The 14,923-nt window shown below is 35.1% G+C and overlaps 2 protein-coding genes across 3 annotated transcripts; one reads left to right on the forward strand and one right to left on the reverse strand.

Annotated features, from left to right (window-relative positions):
- The first annotated feature begins 185 nt into the window (after positions 1-185).
- On the forward strand, positions 186-7,829 carry LOC146942536 (pleiotropic drug resistance protein 1-like). Its single transcript, XM_085756560.1, has 24 exons — positions 186-529; positions 932-1,052; positions 1,167-1,255; positions 1,340-1,424; positions 1,517-1,676; positions 1,773-1,849; positions 1,940-1,993; positions 2,084-2,174; positions 2,278-2,579; positions 2,671-2,952; positions 3,041-3,357; positions 3,450-3,610; positions 3,715-3,818; positions 3,941-4,097; positions 4,181-4,294; positions 4,389-4,546; positions 5,106-5,438; positions 5,530-5,820; positions 5,906-5,989; positions 6,089-6,222; positions 6,357-6,584; positions 6,657-6,828; positions 7,064-7,318; positions 7,423-7,829. Exons 1-24 carry the CDS (start codon positions 207-209, stop codon positions 7,678-7,680), a joined length of 4,350 nt encoding a protein of 1,449 aa, XP_085612686.1. The 5' UTR covers positions 186-206; the 3' UTR covers positions 7,681-7,829.
- Positions 7,830-7,875: 46 nt separating this feature from the next.
- On the reverse strand, positions 7,876-10,732 carry DBP1 (DNA-binding protein phosphatase 1). Of its 2 annotated transcripts, none has more exons than XM_085756562.1 (4): positions 10,258-10,732; positions 9,517-9,720; positions 8,912-9,123; positions 7,876-8,651 (listed from the first exon to the last, which is right to left on the reverse strand). In XM_085756562.1, the coding sequence occupies exons 1-4, from the start codon at positions 10,420-10,422 to the stop codon at positions 8,087-8,089; spliced, it is 1,146 nt and encodes a 381-aa protein (XP_085612688.1). In that variant the 5' UTR covers positions 10,423-10,732; the 3' UTR covers positions 7,876-8,086. The 2 variants fall into 2 exon arrangements, with proteins under 2 accessions (XP_085612688.1, XP_085612687.1); XM_085756561.1 differs by having other exon boundaries at positions 9,517-9,723.
- Positions 10,733-14,923: the final 4,191 nt, after the last annotated feature.

Genomic DNA, 14,923 nt, shown 5'->3' on the forward strand with positions numbered 1-14,923 from the left:
GATACAAGACAAATATGCTGAGAATATAACAATAAACATAATGTCCACTGTCTATTTATTATATGAAGTTCATGTCTGAAGTACTAGTAATCAATTGTTTATTGCAATAATTGATTACTTCAAACTTATTTAACTACGTAGAAATTTGTAACACTATAAGAAGCTGGTGCCCCTAAACAGAATACATAAAACAACATAATACATACATGGAAGGTGGTGAACTGAGAGTGGCGAGTGGACGCGTAGGGAGCTCCAGCATATGGAGAAGTGGTGCAGTTGATGTATTTTCAGGATCGTCAAGAAGGGATGATGATGAACAAGAGCTTCAATGGGCTGCTATTGAGAAGCTTCCAACCTATCTACGCATGACTAGGGGTATACTGAATGAATCACAAAGTGAACAGCCTATAGAGATTGATATCAACAAACTTGGACCACTACAGAGGAAGAATTTAGTGGAGAGACTTGTCAAGATTGCTGAGGAAGATAATGAGAAATTCTTGTTGAAGTTAAGACAACGCATTGATCGGTATGTAGGCTACTAGCACCGCCATTTCAAATTGAATGCATGTTTAGTGTGTAGGTAGGACAGTTACTTAAATTATAAACAAATTCCGTGTCTGTGTAAATGCTTCAACGCCGTACAAACTTGAGTTGTTGTTTTGTGTCTGTGTTTGTTCTAGTTTTGAAATGAATCTTTAACGAATTATGTAAGGTTTTTATGGTTTGGTTGCGTCATAAATCTTGATATTTGTGTAGAACTATGGTCAAATGCAGTTGATACAATCTTGGTTGTGGTTGCATTGTATTTGCAGAGATATAAAAAATGACGTTTCAGCCAAATAGTGATAATGTACCATTTTTTGAAACTCTGGCTTCATGTGTAGAGGAATTTACAAGTTTGTGTAATTGTGTTCCTTTCATGTTGCAGGGTTGGACTTGATTTTCCGACAATTGAAGTCCGTTTTGAGCACTTGAATGTTGAAGCAGAAGCTCATGTGGGAAGCAGGGCATTGCCTACAATCCTCAACTTCTCCATTAATTTGTTGGAGGTAATCATAACAAAAGATTTGGAATTGGATATTTAGCTATCCCAAAAAGTTCCTTTTGAAGCAGAATACACTAACAAGTTCTAATGTATATGCATTTGTGCTCTCTTTTTGAAGGGATTTCTGAATAATCTTCACCTTATCCCGAGTCGAAAGAAGCCATTAACAGTTCTTCATGATGTTAGTGGAATAATCAAGCCTAAAAGGTAAGACAACATTACCTTGTGAAATTCACACAATTGACAGAAACTATCTATTTCTCAATCAACAATTTGTTTTGCCTGTTGCAGAATGACACTGCTCTTAGGTCCTCCAAGTTCTGGAAAGACTACATTGTTGTTGGCACTAGCCGGAAGACTCAGTAAAGATCTAAAAGTAAGCACATGTGACATTCCTCTTGTTTCAGCAATTATGTTTCACAATCACAATTCATTCATTTCCAATTTTCCATTGATGATTAATTTCAGTTTACGGGGAGAGTTGCGTATAATGATCACGGGATGGAAGAATTCGTACCACAGAGAACATCAGCTTACATAAGTCAAACTGATTTACACATAGGAGAATTGACGGTGAGAGAAACATTGGCCTTTTCAGCAAGGTGTCAAGGAATAGGAACTCGATATGGTCAGTGATATAGTCCTTTTTTGTCTGTACAATTTAGCATTATGTATTGTCACTTACATTTGATTGAACTGTTTTTCAACTTTGTGCAATCGGAAGATATGCTGGCAGAATTATCAAGAAGAGAAAAGGCTGAAAACATTAAACCAGATCCTGATCTTGATATTTATATGAAGGTAAGATGAGATAAAGATTAAATAAATGTTAATAGACATCTTTGCAAAATGAATAACCTTGAGATAATGCTAAACATGCTTAATTTTCAGGCTGAAGCACTAGAAGGCCAAGAAACCAACATAGTTACAGATTATATAATTAAGGTAGCAAATCCAGTTCAGCAAATTTTGAAAATGGCTTTAGGATAAAATAAGGAAGAATCTCAATTTTTCCTGTTTTAAAACATTTGGCAGATTTTAGGACTAGATGTTTGTGCTGATACCATGGTAGGGGATGACATGATTCGAGGTATTTCTGGTGGACAAAAGAAGAGAGTCACAACTGGTAAAACCATAAATCTCATTATCTGTGTAATACTAATATGAAATGAAGGGTTTATGTTTTCATTTGTGTTTTGTGAGACTCAAGATGTGACTATGAGCTACAGGTGAGATGCTCGTTGGACCAGCAAGAGCGCTTTTCATGGACGAAATATCGACTGGTTTGGACAGTTCAACAACATTTCAAATGATTAATTCACTAAGGCAATCCATCCACATTCTGAATGGAACAGCTCTTATCTCTCTTCTACAGCCAACACCTGAAACTTACGATTTATTCGACGACATAATTCTCCTCTCTGACGGACAAATTGTGTATCAAGGTCCAAGGGAAAACGTCCTCGAATTCTTTGAGCACGTTGGTTTCAAATGTCCAGAGAGGAAAGGAGTAGCAGATTTTTTACAAGAAGTACTTTTTCTTAGCTTCATTAGACTCTATGACTTGTTTTTCACTTTTCACCTTTAATAGAAGATACTATACTCATCTCTTTATATGACAGGTAACTTCAAGAAAAGATCAAGAACAGTACTGGTCAAATAAAGATAAACCATATACCTTTATCACTGTTAGAGAATTCGCTGAAGAATTTCAGTTGTTTCATGTCGGTCAAAAACTCGGTGATGAACTTGGTACTCCATTTGATGCTTCCAAAGGCCACCCTGCCGTTTTAACCAAAAACAAGTATGGTGTGAGCAGGAAAGAACTCTTAAAAGCCTGCGTATCAAGAGAACTCTTACTTATGAAAAGGAATTCGTTTGTCTATATTTTCAAGATGTGGCAGGTAAACACAAACCGATCAAAAAAACCTTACTTGATCATTCATCGGTGTTATTTACACTAGATTCATGTTTGATTTCATTTGTTTTCAGTTGATCTTCACTGGCCTCGTAACAATGACAATGTTCCTACGAACTGAGATGCACCGGAATACTGAAACAGATGGTGGGATCTATATGGGTGCTCTATTCTTCATACTAATTGTAATTATGTTCAATGGATACTCCGAGCTATCGATGTTCATAATGAAACTCCCAGTTTTCTATAAGCAAAGGGACCTTCTTCTTTTCCCTGCTTGGGCATATTCTTTGCCTACTTGGATCCTTAAGATTCCTATAACCTTTGTAGAAGTTGGTATTTGGGTTGTGTTGACTTACTATGTAATCGGATTTGATCCATGTTTTGAAAGGTGAGAATTTTGTTTTTCCTTTGGTACATAGACTCCAAACATAATTTTCTCCAGTCTGCTAAACACAGTTGGATCATTTGCTTTACTTGTAGGTTCATCAAACAGTACTTTTTGCTAGTTTGTATCAACCAGATGGCATCAGCACTTTTTCGATTTATTGGCGCAGTTGGGAGGAATGTTATTGTTGCAAACACAGTTGGATCATTTGCTTTACTAGCAGTTTTGGTCATGGGTGGATTCATCCTCTCTAGAGGTGAAGTGCAACTTGTTAGGGCCGTTTATTATCGAAGATGCATATTTTTTGTTTCAATGTATTATAATATCAAAAGCTCACTGAACTATGTTCTTATGCATCAGTTGATGTGAAGAAGTGGTGGTTATGGGGTTACTGGGTATCCCCAATGATGTATGGACAAAATGCTATAGCTGTGAATGAATTCCTTGGAAAAAGTTGGTCCCATGTAAGCAAGAAATGCAATCACATTCCCATGAATGAAAGATCTTACATGTACAAGAATACAAATATGACATATGAAGAGTTTCGATCTGTGTCTGATAATACGTGAATACCTTTTCATTGCAGATTCCACCTAATTCAACAGAAAAATTAGGAGTGCAGATCTTGAAGTCGCGTGGGATTTTCCCTGAAGCATACTGGTATTGGATTGGAGTCGGAGCTTCCATTGGATACATGTTACTATTCAACTTCCTTTTCCCTCTGGCCTTGCATTATCTTGACTGTAAGTATCCTATATATTATATGTGGTTGTCAGTTTATAAAATTGATGTAGTTCTCTATAACAAGTGAAACATTTTATTGCAGCATTTGGTAAACCGCAGGCTTTAATATCAGAAGAAGCATTGACTGAAAGAAATGCTGCCACTGCTGGAAGCAAGCAGATTATTGAACTGTCACCTAAATTAGAATGTTCTTCAGGTGAGTTACAAGATAGCTTACAAAACTTCTTCCTATTTTACTTTGCATGTTAATTCAGTGTATGATGATCGATATAATTTTGATGTAACAAAAGGAAATGCAAGTCAAAGAAGTTTTTCTTCAACAACGCTGTCAGCAAAGGTAGGCAGCATTAATACAGCTGATCACACCAGGAAGCGGGGGATGGTTCTGCCTGTCACTCCCCTTTCTATCACTTTTGATGAAATTGGATATGCCGTGGACATGCCACAGGTACAAGAATTAGCTTCAAACTTCAAAGGAACTTCTAAGTGGATAATTCCACTATCAAATCATCAACTTGAAATGTAGTGGTCATCTCTATAATGGAGCATTAGAAGTGTTTATTTAGATTTTGACTTATTTAAGCTTACTTACTAACTAGCATAAACACTAGTGTAGTGAGACTGTTTGGGAGATCTTATGGAAACAACTTATGAGATGTCCATAAGCTTTTTTTAGCTTCTTTACGTAAGTATTCAAATATAGCTTATGAAAACAACTTATAATTCCTAACAAAACAATTAGACTTTATTTTATTTTATTTTTGCAAAAATAGCTTATACCTAAACACTTTATATGATAAGTGTCTGTGCTATATAAGAGCTTAATTAAGTTGTTTATCCAAACAGGGCCCGATTCATCCTGCATGCACATAGCATAATATAGTGGTTGCATGTGAAGCTTACCAAAGTTACACACACTGAATAAAACAAGCATAAAAACGTGACAGTAAATTTACACTCTCCTTACTGATATATTTCTAATAGTCTTCCTTTATGCTTGCTTGTAGGAAATGAAAGCCAAAGGTATTCCTGAAGATCTACTTGAACTTTTGACGGGTGTTAATGGAGCTTTTAGACCAGGAGTTCTGACAGCTCTAATGGGTATAAGTGGAGCTGGTAAAACAACTCTAATGGATGTGCTGTCTGGAAGGAAAACAACAGGATGTGTTCAAGGACAAATCACTATATCCGGGTACCCTAAGAAGCAAGAAACATTTGCTCGTATATCAGGATACTGTGAGCAAACTGATATCCACTCTCCCCATGTTACTGTCTATGAATCTCTTGTTTATTCTGCATGGCTCCGGTTACCCCCCGAGGTTGATACTTCCACAAGAAAGGTAAAGTTTGTCAATTTTGTGTTTCTCTTTTACTTTGTGGATAAAATCAGAGTATATTAACAAGACGTGCAACACACACCACTTATTTCAGATGTTCATTGAGGAAGTTATGGAGCTGATAGAGCTGACGTCAATAAGAGAAGCGCTTGTTGGATTACCTGGTGTGAATGGTCTGTCCACGGAACAGCGGAAGAGGTTAACGATTGCAGTTGAACTTGTTGCCAATCCATCTATTATATTCATGGATGAACCTACCTCTGGCCTTGATGCAAGAGCCGCTGCTATAGTAATGAGAACAGTGAGAAATACAGTGGACACAGGGAGAACTGTTGTCTGCACAATTCATCAGCCCAGTATTGATATATTTGATGCTTTTGATGAGGTCAGAGACCCTTTTCCTTTTTTTCTTTCTAAGTTGTTAAAAAAAATAGTGTCCGAAGGCTGAACATCTATCTTGTAAATTACAGCTACTTCTCTTGAAGCGTGGAGGAGAAGAAATATATGTGGGGCCATTAGGCCGACATTGTTCTCATCTGATCAACTACTTTGAGGTCAATATCTCTAATTTGTTGCTAATAGTCTAATACTAAATAATTAACATATTATCAATCAGTTTTTTCATCAAAGCAAAACATACCTGCTTGGTATAGGGAATTAATGGAGTGCCAAAAATCAAGAATGGCTATAACCCTGCCACTTGGATGTTGGAGGTTACTTCAGAAGCACAAGAAGAAGCTCTCGGAATTAACTTCGCCGAACTATACAAGAACTCTGACTTATATAGGTAAGACAGGAAAAACTTGTAAATTAAAGCACATTCCATATATTATCATTTTGAATCCATAATGATGCTTGGAAATAAAACCTGCTCTTTAAGGATATATGGTTTATTAAGCCATGTTGTATAATTACATTCAGGAGAAACAAGGCCTTGATCAGGGAACTAAGTACTCCTCCAGAGGGTTCTAAAGACTTGTACTACACAACACAGCACTCTCAGTCTTTCTTAACCCAATGTATGGCTTGCCTTTGGAAGCAGCACCTATCGTATTGGCGAAATCCCCCATACAGTGCAGTGAGACTTTTATTCACAACGGTCATAGCCTTCTTGTTCGGGACAATATTTTGGAATATCGGCTCAAAAAGGTACCAAGCCATGTTCCTAACTCGTTTCTGAGTTGTTCATTATACCTTTATTTATGTACTCTTGTAATGCAGGGAAAGAAGACAAGATCTATTTAACGCGATGGGATCCATGTACGCTGCAGTCCTCTTCATTGGGGTACAAAATGCTACATCGGTGCAACCAGTTGTAGCCATTGAGAGAACAGTCTTCTATAGAGAAAAGGCTGCTGGAATGTACTCAGCATTGCCATATGCATTTGGACAGGTATGCATAAAGCTTCTGGATCACGAAATGGCTAAGGAATGTTAACTATTATGAATAAACCATCATCTTATCCCTAAATTATCATTCTCTCTCTAATTAGGTTCATGATAGTTTAGTGACTAAATTGAAGGTTTATTCTAAATATTGGTTAACAGATAAACTTTTTAATTAATGAATACTAATTATATGAAGTAGAGAAACTATTTAGAAAACTTACCAGATTTGAAATATTCAGGTTGCTGTTGAGATCCCATATGTACTCATACAGAGCCTTGTATATGGGGTTATAGTGTATACCATGATTGGGTTTGAAATGACACCTACCAAATTCTTTTGGTATCTCTTCTTCATGTTCTTCACCTTTCTATACTTCACTTTTTTTGGAATGATGCTTGTCGGTGCTACACCAGATCATAACGTTGCTGCTATAGTTTCCTTTGGCTTCTACTTGGTATGGAACCTTTTCTCAGGATTTGTTATTCCCCGAACTGTAAGTTTCATTGCTCCTTTCACTTCAAATTTAACATTAGACCATGCAAGTGTAAACATGTAACTTACTCGGTTTTAACTCGGTTAAAATGTTTTATATAACAGAGGATGCCGGTATGGTGGAGATGGTTTTTCTGGTTTTGTCCTATCTCTTGGACATTATATGGCTTGATTACAACACAATTTGGCGATGTTGACAAACGTATGGATACTGGAGAGACAGTGGAAGAGTTTGTTAGGAGTTATTTTGGTTATAGAGATGATTTCAAAGGTGTAGCTGCAGCTGTGGTTGTTAGTTTTTCGCTGATCTTTGGATCTGCCTTTGCCTTTTCAATTAAGGCATTTAATTTCCAAAAAAGATAAGCATTTTGTACAAATTGTACATTCACATCTTAAATAGTAAAAAGAACAAGAGTATAAAGTTGTAAATGTAATCTCAAGTGTGTATGAAATATCTGTGAAGTGTTCAACATAAATAAGTATCCAACTGATAATGACGGTTTTGTTTGAAATGAAGCTAGCTATGTATTCATTGGCTTTGTCAGTGCAAAAATGAAATAAGAACGAACAAGTACCAGTAAATTAAAATGTCAGATGCCGCATATGATACAGTCAGAAAGTTCTCTCTCATCCTACTACACCTAACAAGTAACACCTACAGTTTGTTCAAAAAAAAAGTAACACCTACAGTTACAAATGAATCTCAATTCTCATAAGAGGTACATAAAATAAAATTAAACAAGAAGGAACCATAAATACTTGCGCAAACTCATTTTCCCAAGCTATCCAAAAAGCTTTGCAACTCTTTCAAACCTTCAGCAGAGAAGCTCCTGTGCACTCTGGAGCGTGGTGCTACCAAATTTGGTGGAGGCTGCTGCTGAAAGCAAACCACAACAACAGCTAAATTGTCTCCACTTTTTCTCTTCAAAGCCTCATCAACCAGATCCTTACTGCATACAGCTGGGTCGTTATGCACCTGAAGCCTGCGCCGCGCAAAATCTACAGCATTTTGGCTTCTAAAAACATCCCAAATCCCATCGCAGCCTATGATGAGAAATTCATCCTCGGCAGTAAGTTTTGTAGTCATGAGTTCAGGCTCTGCACTGAGTGGTCCACCATCTTTGCCTTTCATTCCTTCCATGTGCCAGTCACCAATAGCTCGAGCAACATTAAGTTGCCCGTTAAGATATCCATCATAGACAGACCCCCCAGATGCCTCGATACGCCTCTGCTCTTTCATGCAACCTGGTTTGTGGTCTCTTGACATGTCGATTGCTTTTCCACGACGGCACAGCACTGCTCGACAATCTCCAGCATTTGCCACCACCAGCAACCTACAGTCAGAAACTACAATCAGCATGCAACTTATCACATTATCACATGTATGTATTTGATGTCATGTCAGAGGAAGAGCATGAAAATGGAAATATGGGCCAACTTTTGTAGCAGACCAAAAAGATCCCAAACCTCAGTCAGATTTATGTCTTTTGTACTTGTCCAAAAAACGCGGACAAGAAATTTAGCATACCTTTGGTGCTAATTTATAGTAAAAAAAAGGATGTATGCCCAAATTATTGAATATCAAAATCCTGACCTTCCTATAACAAGAGTAGCCAATGCAGTGGTGCCGGATGCAAGGGCAGCATTGAGAGAACAAGCTTCCGCAAATGCATAGTCTGTTTGCAGAAAGGCAGAAGCAACTATCCTTTCAATATCCACTGGGAAATCTTTATCCTCGAGAATGAACTTTGGCAAATGATTGCAAGCAAAGTCAGCAGCATGCTTTCCGCCGTGTCCATCAAACACCTGACCAAGCCATTCGACATATAACGTTACTTGACTTTTCTAAGCAGTTTAAAAACAAATGCAAGCAACATAAATAAACCTATATCTATTCTTGTCAACTGTAAAAACTCCATAGCTAGTAAAGGCACGTCTAATATGTGTTTATGCACATTGGTCCACACCAAAGGTAAAGCAGTACCAATTACAAAATAAGATTAGCATGTGGACTAAGATTTGCAAAGAACTTCCAAAAGATGCCATCGGATGTGCAGAACAGGAGAATGAAAGAAGACAAAACGAAGGAAAAGAGAATAACGACACATGGGGATGTCAACAAATAAAAAAAAATGAAATCCCATTTTAACAACTATCATATCAGTACTCCAATCAAGATAAGCGGAGAGAGATATATACCCCATAGAAAGCACTCGGTCCATCTATAAGTTGTTTATTGAGCCCATGGCCCTGCCTAAAATTGTCAACACAAACATACACATCCTCCATATTTGACCGGAACCCGATATCAGCACATCCTCCGGAACGGAGCTTTGGAAGGAAATCAGACTGGCAACCTTCAGTAACATCCTCAACAGATGCATCAGACAACTTCATTTTCGTCTGCTGATATTGTCATGAAAAAACACATCATTAAAGTGAAGAAATTTTTTTGTAGAAAGATGAACTTTTTTCAGCGCAGAAATAAACTTATACTACTCCAGAAATAACCCTACTAACACCAATAATCAATAATCAATCCTAAGGTTGCAAACTGAATCCACAAAACATAATCAACAATTAATCATAATGTTGTTGTCATCTAATTTTTCACTTCCCCAATCTGACCAAACCAAAACCCGCCATCATTATTTCATTTCATTTCTCTTTCTCAACAAAAATTTCCTTCTATTCTAGTCCTAGTTTTTATCTACATTAAATACAAAACCAAAGCTTAAATTACACATTCTCACTACATGAAAGTGACAAATGGAAAGAAAAAAAGGAATAAAGCTAAAAACGTAGAAATGAAGATAAGAATCATTTTGAGAAAAGTAATAAATGCTGTAATAACTGTTCCAAAACTAAGTAACATCATTATCACAATGAAAACACAAGACACTATAAAACAAAAGAAAAAACAAAAGATCGGTTTCTTACAAGAGAAGCGTGGCGAACAAGAGATTTTCTGCATGGTAAAACAAGAGGATCATTGCGTTGACATTGACGAAAAGCAGAAGCAATGGATGGATTAGGATTTGGAGGTCGACTCTCACTAGAGCTTCTACCTTCACTGAAACAATTCACACCTTCAATTTCTTCCATTTTTCTTAACCATAAGATCCAAACTTCAAAAACACAGACCCAGTTACCAAAATTCGAAAATGGGTTAAACCCAGATTGTAAAAAGCAATTGGGTTATCAGAAAAAGTGTAAAAATTAGGTCTTTTTTATATGTCGGCGATTCGAAGGGTGGTTTAACAAATGTGGAGATTTGTTTGAAAGGGTTTGAAGAAAAGAGTGTGTTGGGAAAGAGGAAGAATGACCGTCGTAAATGAAGGCGGTGGTCGGTGGTCGGTGAGGGTTTGGGTTTCGAAGATGCGGTGGAATGAATGAATGTGCTTCCTTGTTTTATGATTTGTTTTCACAACGGCACAACCCTTTTTTGAAGGGGTACTTTGTTTTTGCCATGTTTTGTAGTGAAAAGAAAACGTACAATAAATAATGAATTTTTTCTTAACAAAAATAATGATTATGTCTTTTTAGACATACTATGATTTTGTTTTTTTACAGATAAAGCTCGTGTTAATAAGAATGTCTTGTAAAAAACTACTATAATTGTAAGAATGTTCCTCAAAATAATAATAATAATAATAATAATAATAATAATAATAATAATAATAATAATAATAATAATAATAATAATAATAATATTGACAAAAAATTTCTTCAAAAACAAATTGACAAAGCACATTAATTTAGAGTTTCTTTTTCCTTTGAATAAATTAGTAACGTGGTTGAAAACATTTTGAAACAAACAAAAATGCTTAAATGAGTATGTTTAAATTTAGGATTTAAATGATATGTACATTTGATGATTTTACACTTAAATCTAATAAAAATCTACTATTTTGCTACATCACTTCACTTTTATAAGAGTATTAAAAATTTGCTATTATTTTTTTTTGACAAAAAAAAAAATTGCTATTATATATATATTAGAAAAGAGAGAAATACAAAGAGTACTTAACACAACTTGGGAAAAGTATAAGGGGGACTTGCCTTGAAAAAAAATCGAAGTATAACTTAAATATATAAACAAGGAAGAGGGTTTGAGTGTCATTCATAATACAAACATGGTCCTCCTTTTTTCTTAGCAAGAAACCATGTTCAAGATGTTACTGTTACTGAGATATTATTGTCCATTTTTAATCTATGATAAAAAAAATATGATATTATGTAATATGCTACATCACTTCACTTTTAGAAGAGTATTTTAAAAAGGTGTTAACTTTGAGATTTAGTTAAAAATGTATTTATCACCCAATTATATATTTAGTCTTATTTTATCATCTTTTTATATTTAATTATCTTATAATAGATTTAAATTTTGAAATTAGTAGCAATACATGCACAATCTCGTTGAATAACACAACTCATCTAATTAAACTAGTGATCTAGTACATGCTTTCTCTTCTGATAAATGATACTAGTACTGCTGTTGTTGAGTTGAGTTGTAACCTGTTCTGGTAAATCATTAGGCAACAGTGCAAGCTGGATTTGATCTGAATACGGGATGATTGTTTTTCAAGTTTTTTTAATGATTGAGCTGCATCAACTAAATATTGGTTGTTCTCCAATCATGACACGTTGACACCCTACTTTGAGTCAACTCATAATCAGGTCATCATATACACATTTTTTTAAAACTTAAATTTCATGTAATAGTACTAGCAGCAACAGATTATACTGTTTTATTCTAACGAAATTTTCTATCAAAAAACAATCGAAGGTATTATAATTTGTACCATCCAATTCCACCATCGTATAAGTAAGAAAAATATTAACGAATGTTTTTAGAGCATTTGTTAAACAACTAAAGATAATAAAAATATCTTTGAATTTTGTAGTAAACATTTTAAAAGTCTAAAAAACGCTTTTTTTAAGTAGAATTTTCTTTTTTTAATAAGTGTTCTTAGGACACTTGTTAAGTGATCAAACTAACCACAAACAATAAAAATATAAGATATAAGATGAAGGAGAACCAGCACCGCGATATTTGATTAATCAGTTTGGTCTAAATTGACCTACGTCTGGAAGATAGTAGCTCTCAAATCCACTGTCAATGAATTTCTTACAAATTGAAACAAGGGTTAGCTCTCAAATCCACTATCAATGAATTTCTTACAAATTGAAACAAGGGTAACATGAGACTCGATAATTTTACTACCAAAATGTTTCTCAGACCTAGAATCTATTTCAAAAGGAATCATCACTTAACCTTTGATTTTCTAAGGATCTCTTCTTTTGGTAAACCCTAATTTGTCTTACTCCAACCTCATGTTAGAACTAAAAATCAATGTCATGTATATAAAGGCATCTCTCAGCTTGTCTTTCACATCAAGAAAACAAACTTTGTAGATTACAAAACTTGTCAAGCAAGAAGGAAAACAAATAAAGCGGCCACTTTACCTGTCTTACACTTCAAGAAATAGTCTTACAACTCGTATATCTTGTCGAGGAAATAAAACTACTTTATATTTACGCTTTTTTGATAAACAAGTAGATTTAAATTAAAATAATTTTAAATCAAGATAACATGATCAAGTAATAGTTCCCTCAAAAAAAAATGATCAAGTAATAGTGTCCATTTGGACAGATTTTCCAAAAATTAACTATAAAGACATGCAAATATTAGTCATATATGTTTGGCTCTGTTTGGTAAAATTAGCTGATAGCTGATAGCTGATAGCTTTTAGCTGATAAGCTAGTTGAAGTGTTTGGTAAAATTAGCTGATAGCTTTTGCTTTGAATAATAAGGGTAAATATGGAAGAAAAAATGAGAAGCTAAAAGCTATAAGCTCAAAAGCTACTTGAAGTAGCTTCTGAAAAATAGCTTATAAGCTCTGAAATAAGCTATAAGCACGTTGTACCAAACAGAGCTAAAGTGTTACCAAACAGAGCTTTTTTTGTCAAATGAGCTTATAAGCTAAAAGCTCTTTTTTTGAGTTTACCAAACAGAGCCAAAATATCTTGGATCTGGGCCTTCTGTACTAAGTCCTTCATAAGAAGTCATGTGTCATAACAATCTTTTCATGTAACTTGTTAGAATTGTTGAACAATGCAAACAACACCAACACACGAGTTTTGTCATTTATAACAAATTTAGTGTCAAAAAATTCACAACTAAAATAAAGTATATGACATACGATACTGGTTTTAAAAATATTCACAGCTAAGATTTTGACCGAGACTTAATATGTGAAAGTCTGTCAATAGAATTTGGATTAGGTGCACTCATATGAACGGGGCTGGTTTTAGATCTGTCAAGGGGACTGGTTTTTGGGTCTCTGTTTGCTGTTATGAGGCAGTCTGCTGTTATTATTGTTGTTCAGTGTTGGGGAAAGTTTGTATATAGCTGGTTGTTTTTGCTGGTTTTTTGGCTCTTTCCCATTACTGTATTGTATTTTTCTGCCTTGTTTCCTTTGCTGCTTCGGTTATCAGGTAGCAGAGGCTTGTGTAATGGCTTGCCTATTTGCACATCTTGTGCTAGGCCTTTTCTATATTCTGATGATTCAAAAAAAAAAATGTGATACATGAAAAACCTCATAATCGTTCAATTAAGATGAGTTAGTTCGAATCTTAAAACAGTTTTAAAACTTTTGCTATTAATATGAAAGTGTGAAACTAAACAATTGAATTCAAGTGGTTAATGAGTTTCATCGACGAACTAATTGTTCAGGGAAAATTGAGTTCAATCAGTGAATGAAACAATTTTTTGTCAATTTTACTTACGTTTCAACTGAACTACACATTATCATACTCTCTTGTCCGAAAAACCGAAAGGTTAGCAAAAAAAAGAAATTGAGATTGAAATCTTGTTTGTTTGGTCTTGATAGATCGATCTTAAGCTTATCGACTACTTAGCTGCAACGAGTTTTGATTGGACCAAAACTCCATTATCATCGGTACACTGAAATAAACTTCTGAAAAGTACTCCTAATTAGTAGTTATAGGTGGTGGGAAATTAGTACAAAATTTCTCTTGTTTGGTGGTAGTTTGAACTTGGAAAGTTCATTAAGCCAAGTTTCATGGTGCCGTCTCCCGTGCGCAATCCCCATAGGTCTTGTACCGGTGCGTGATGTTTTAAAATCGGGAGTTTTTGGATGTTGTACTTGTTTACCTGTTGCAGTGGGTTATATTTAATATACTAATTAAATAAATTATTATTGTACATATTTGTTAAAAACAAAATTACAGGTTTAATTTCGGAATTTCACATCAACTAAAATACCCATATCCTCTTTTTGAAGTTTCAGGTTTTCCATCAAAGATCTGGTAATATCATTCCTTCCATGTCATGCAACTTTTCTTGTTGTTCTTAACCTTAATCGTGTTGGATCTAAAACTGAGATGTCGAATCTGAAAAAACCTTGGCTGCTGAGATTCCTCCATAATTGACGTTGTAGAGACACAATCTGAGATTCTCCAAACTCAGAAAATTCCCAATCTTCATCACCAGACATTTATTTAATTAAAGTCTGGGTGACGGCTCAAATACATCTAAATCAAAGACATTAATTTTGTGTTTCATTCAATTTTGCTT

The sequence above is a fragment of the Medicago sativa genome, chromosome 3 (genome assembly GCF_051527215.1).
Source record: "Medicago sativa cultivar Bolivia chromosome 3, Bolivia_mono, whole genome shotgun sequence".
NCBI classification, from domain to species: domain Eukaryota; kingdom Viridiplantae; phylum Streptophyta; class Magnoliopsida; order Fabales; family Fabaceae; genus Medicago; species Medicago sativa.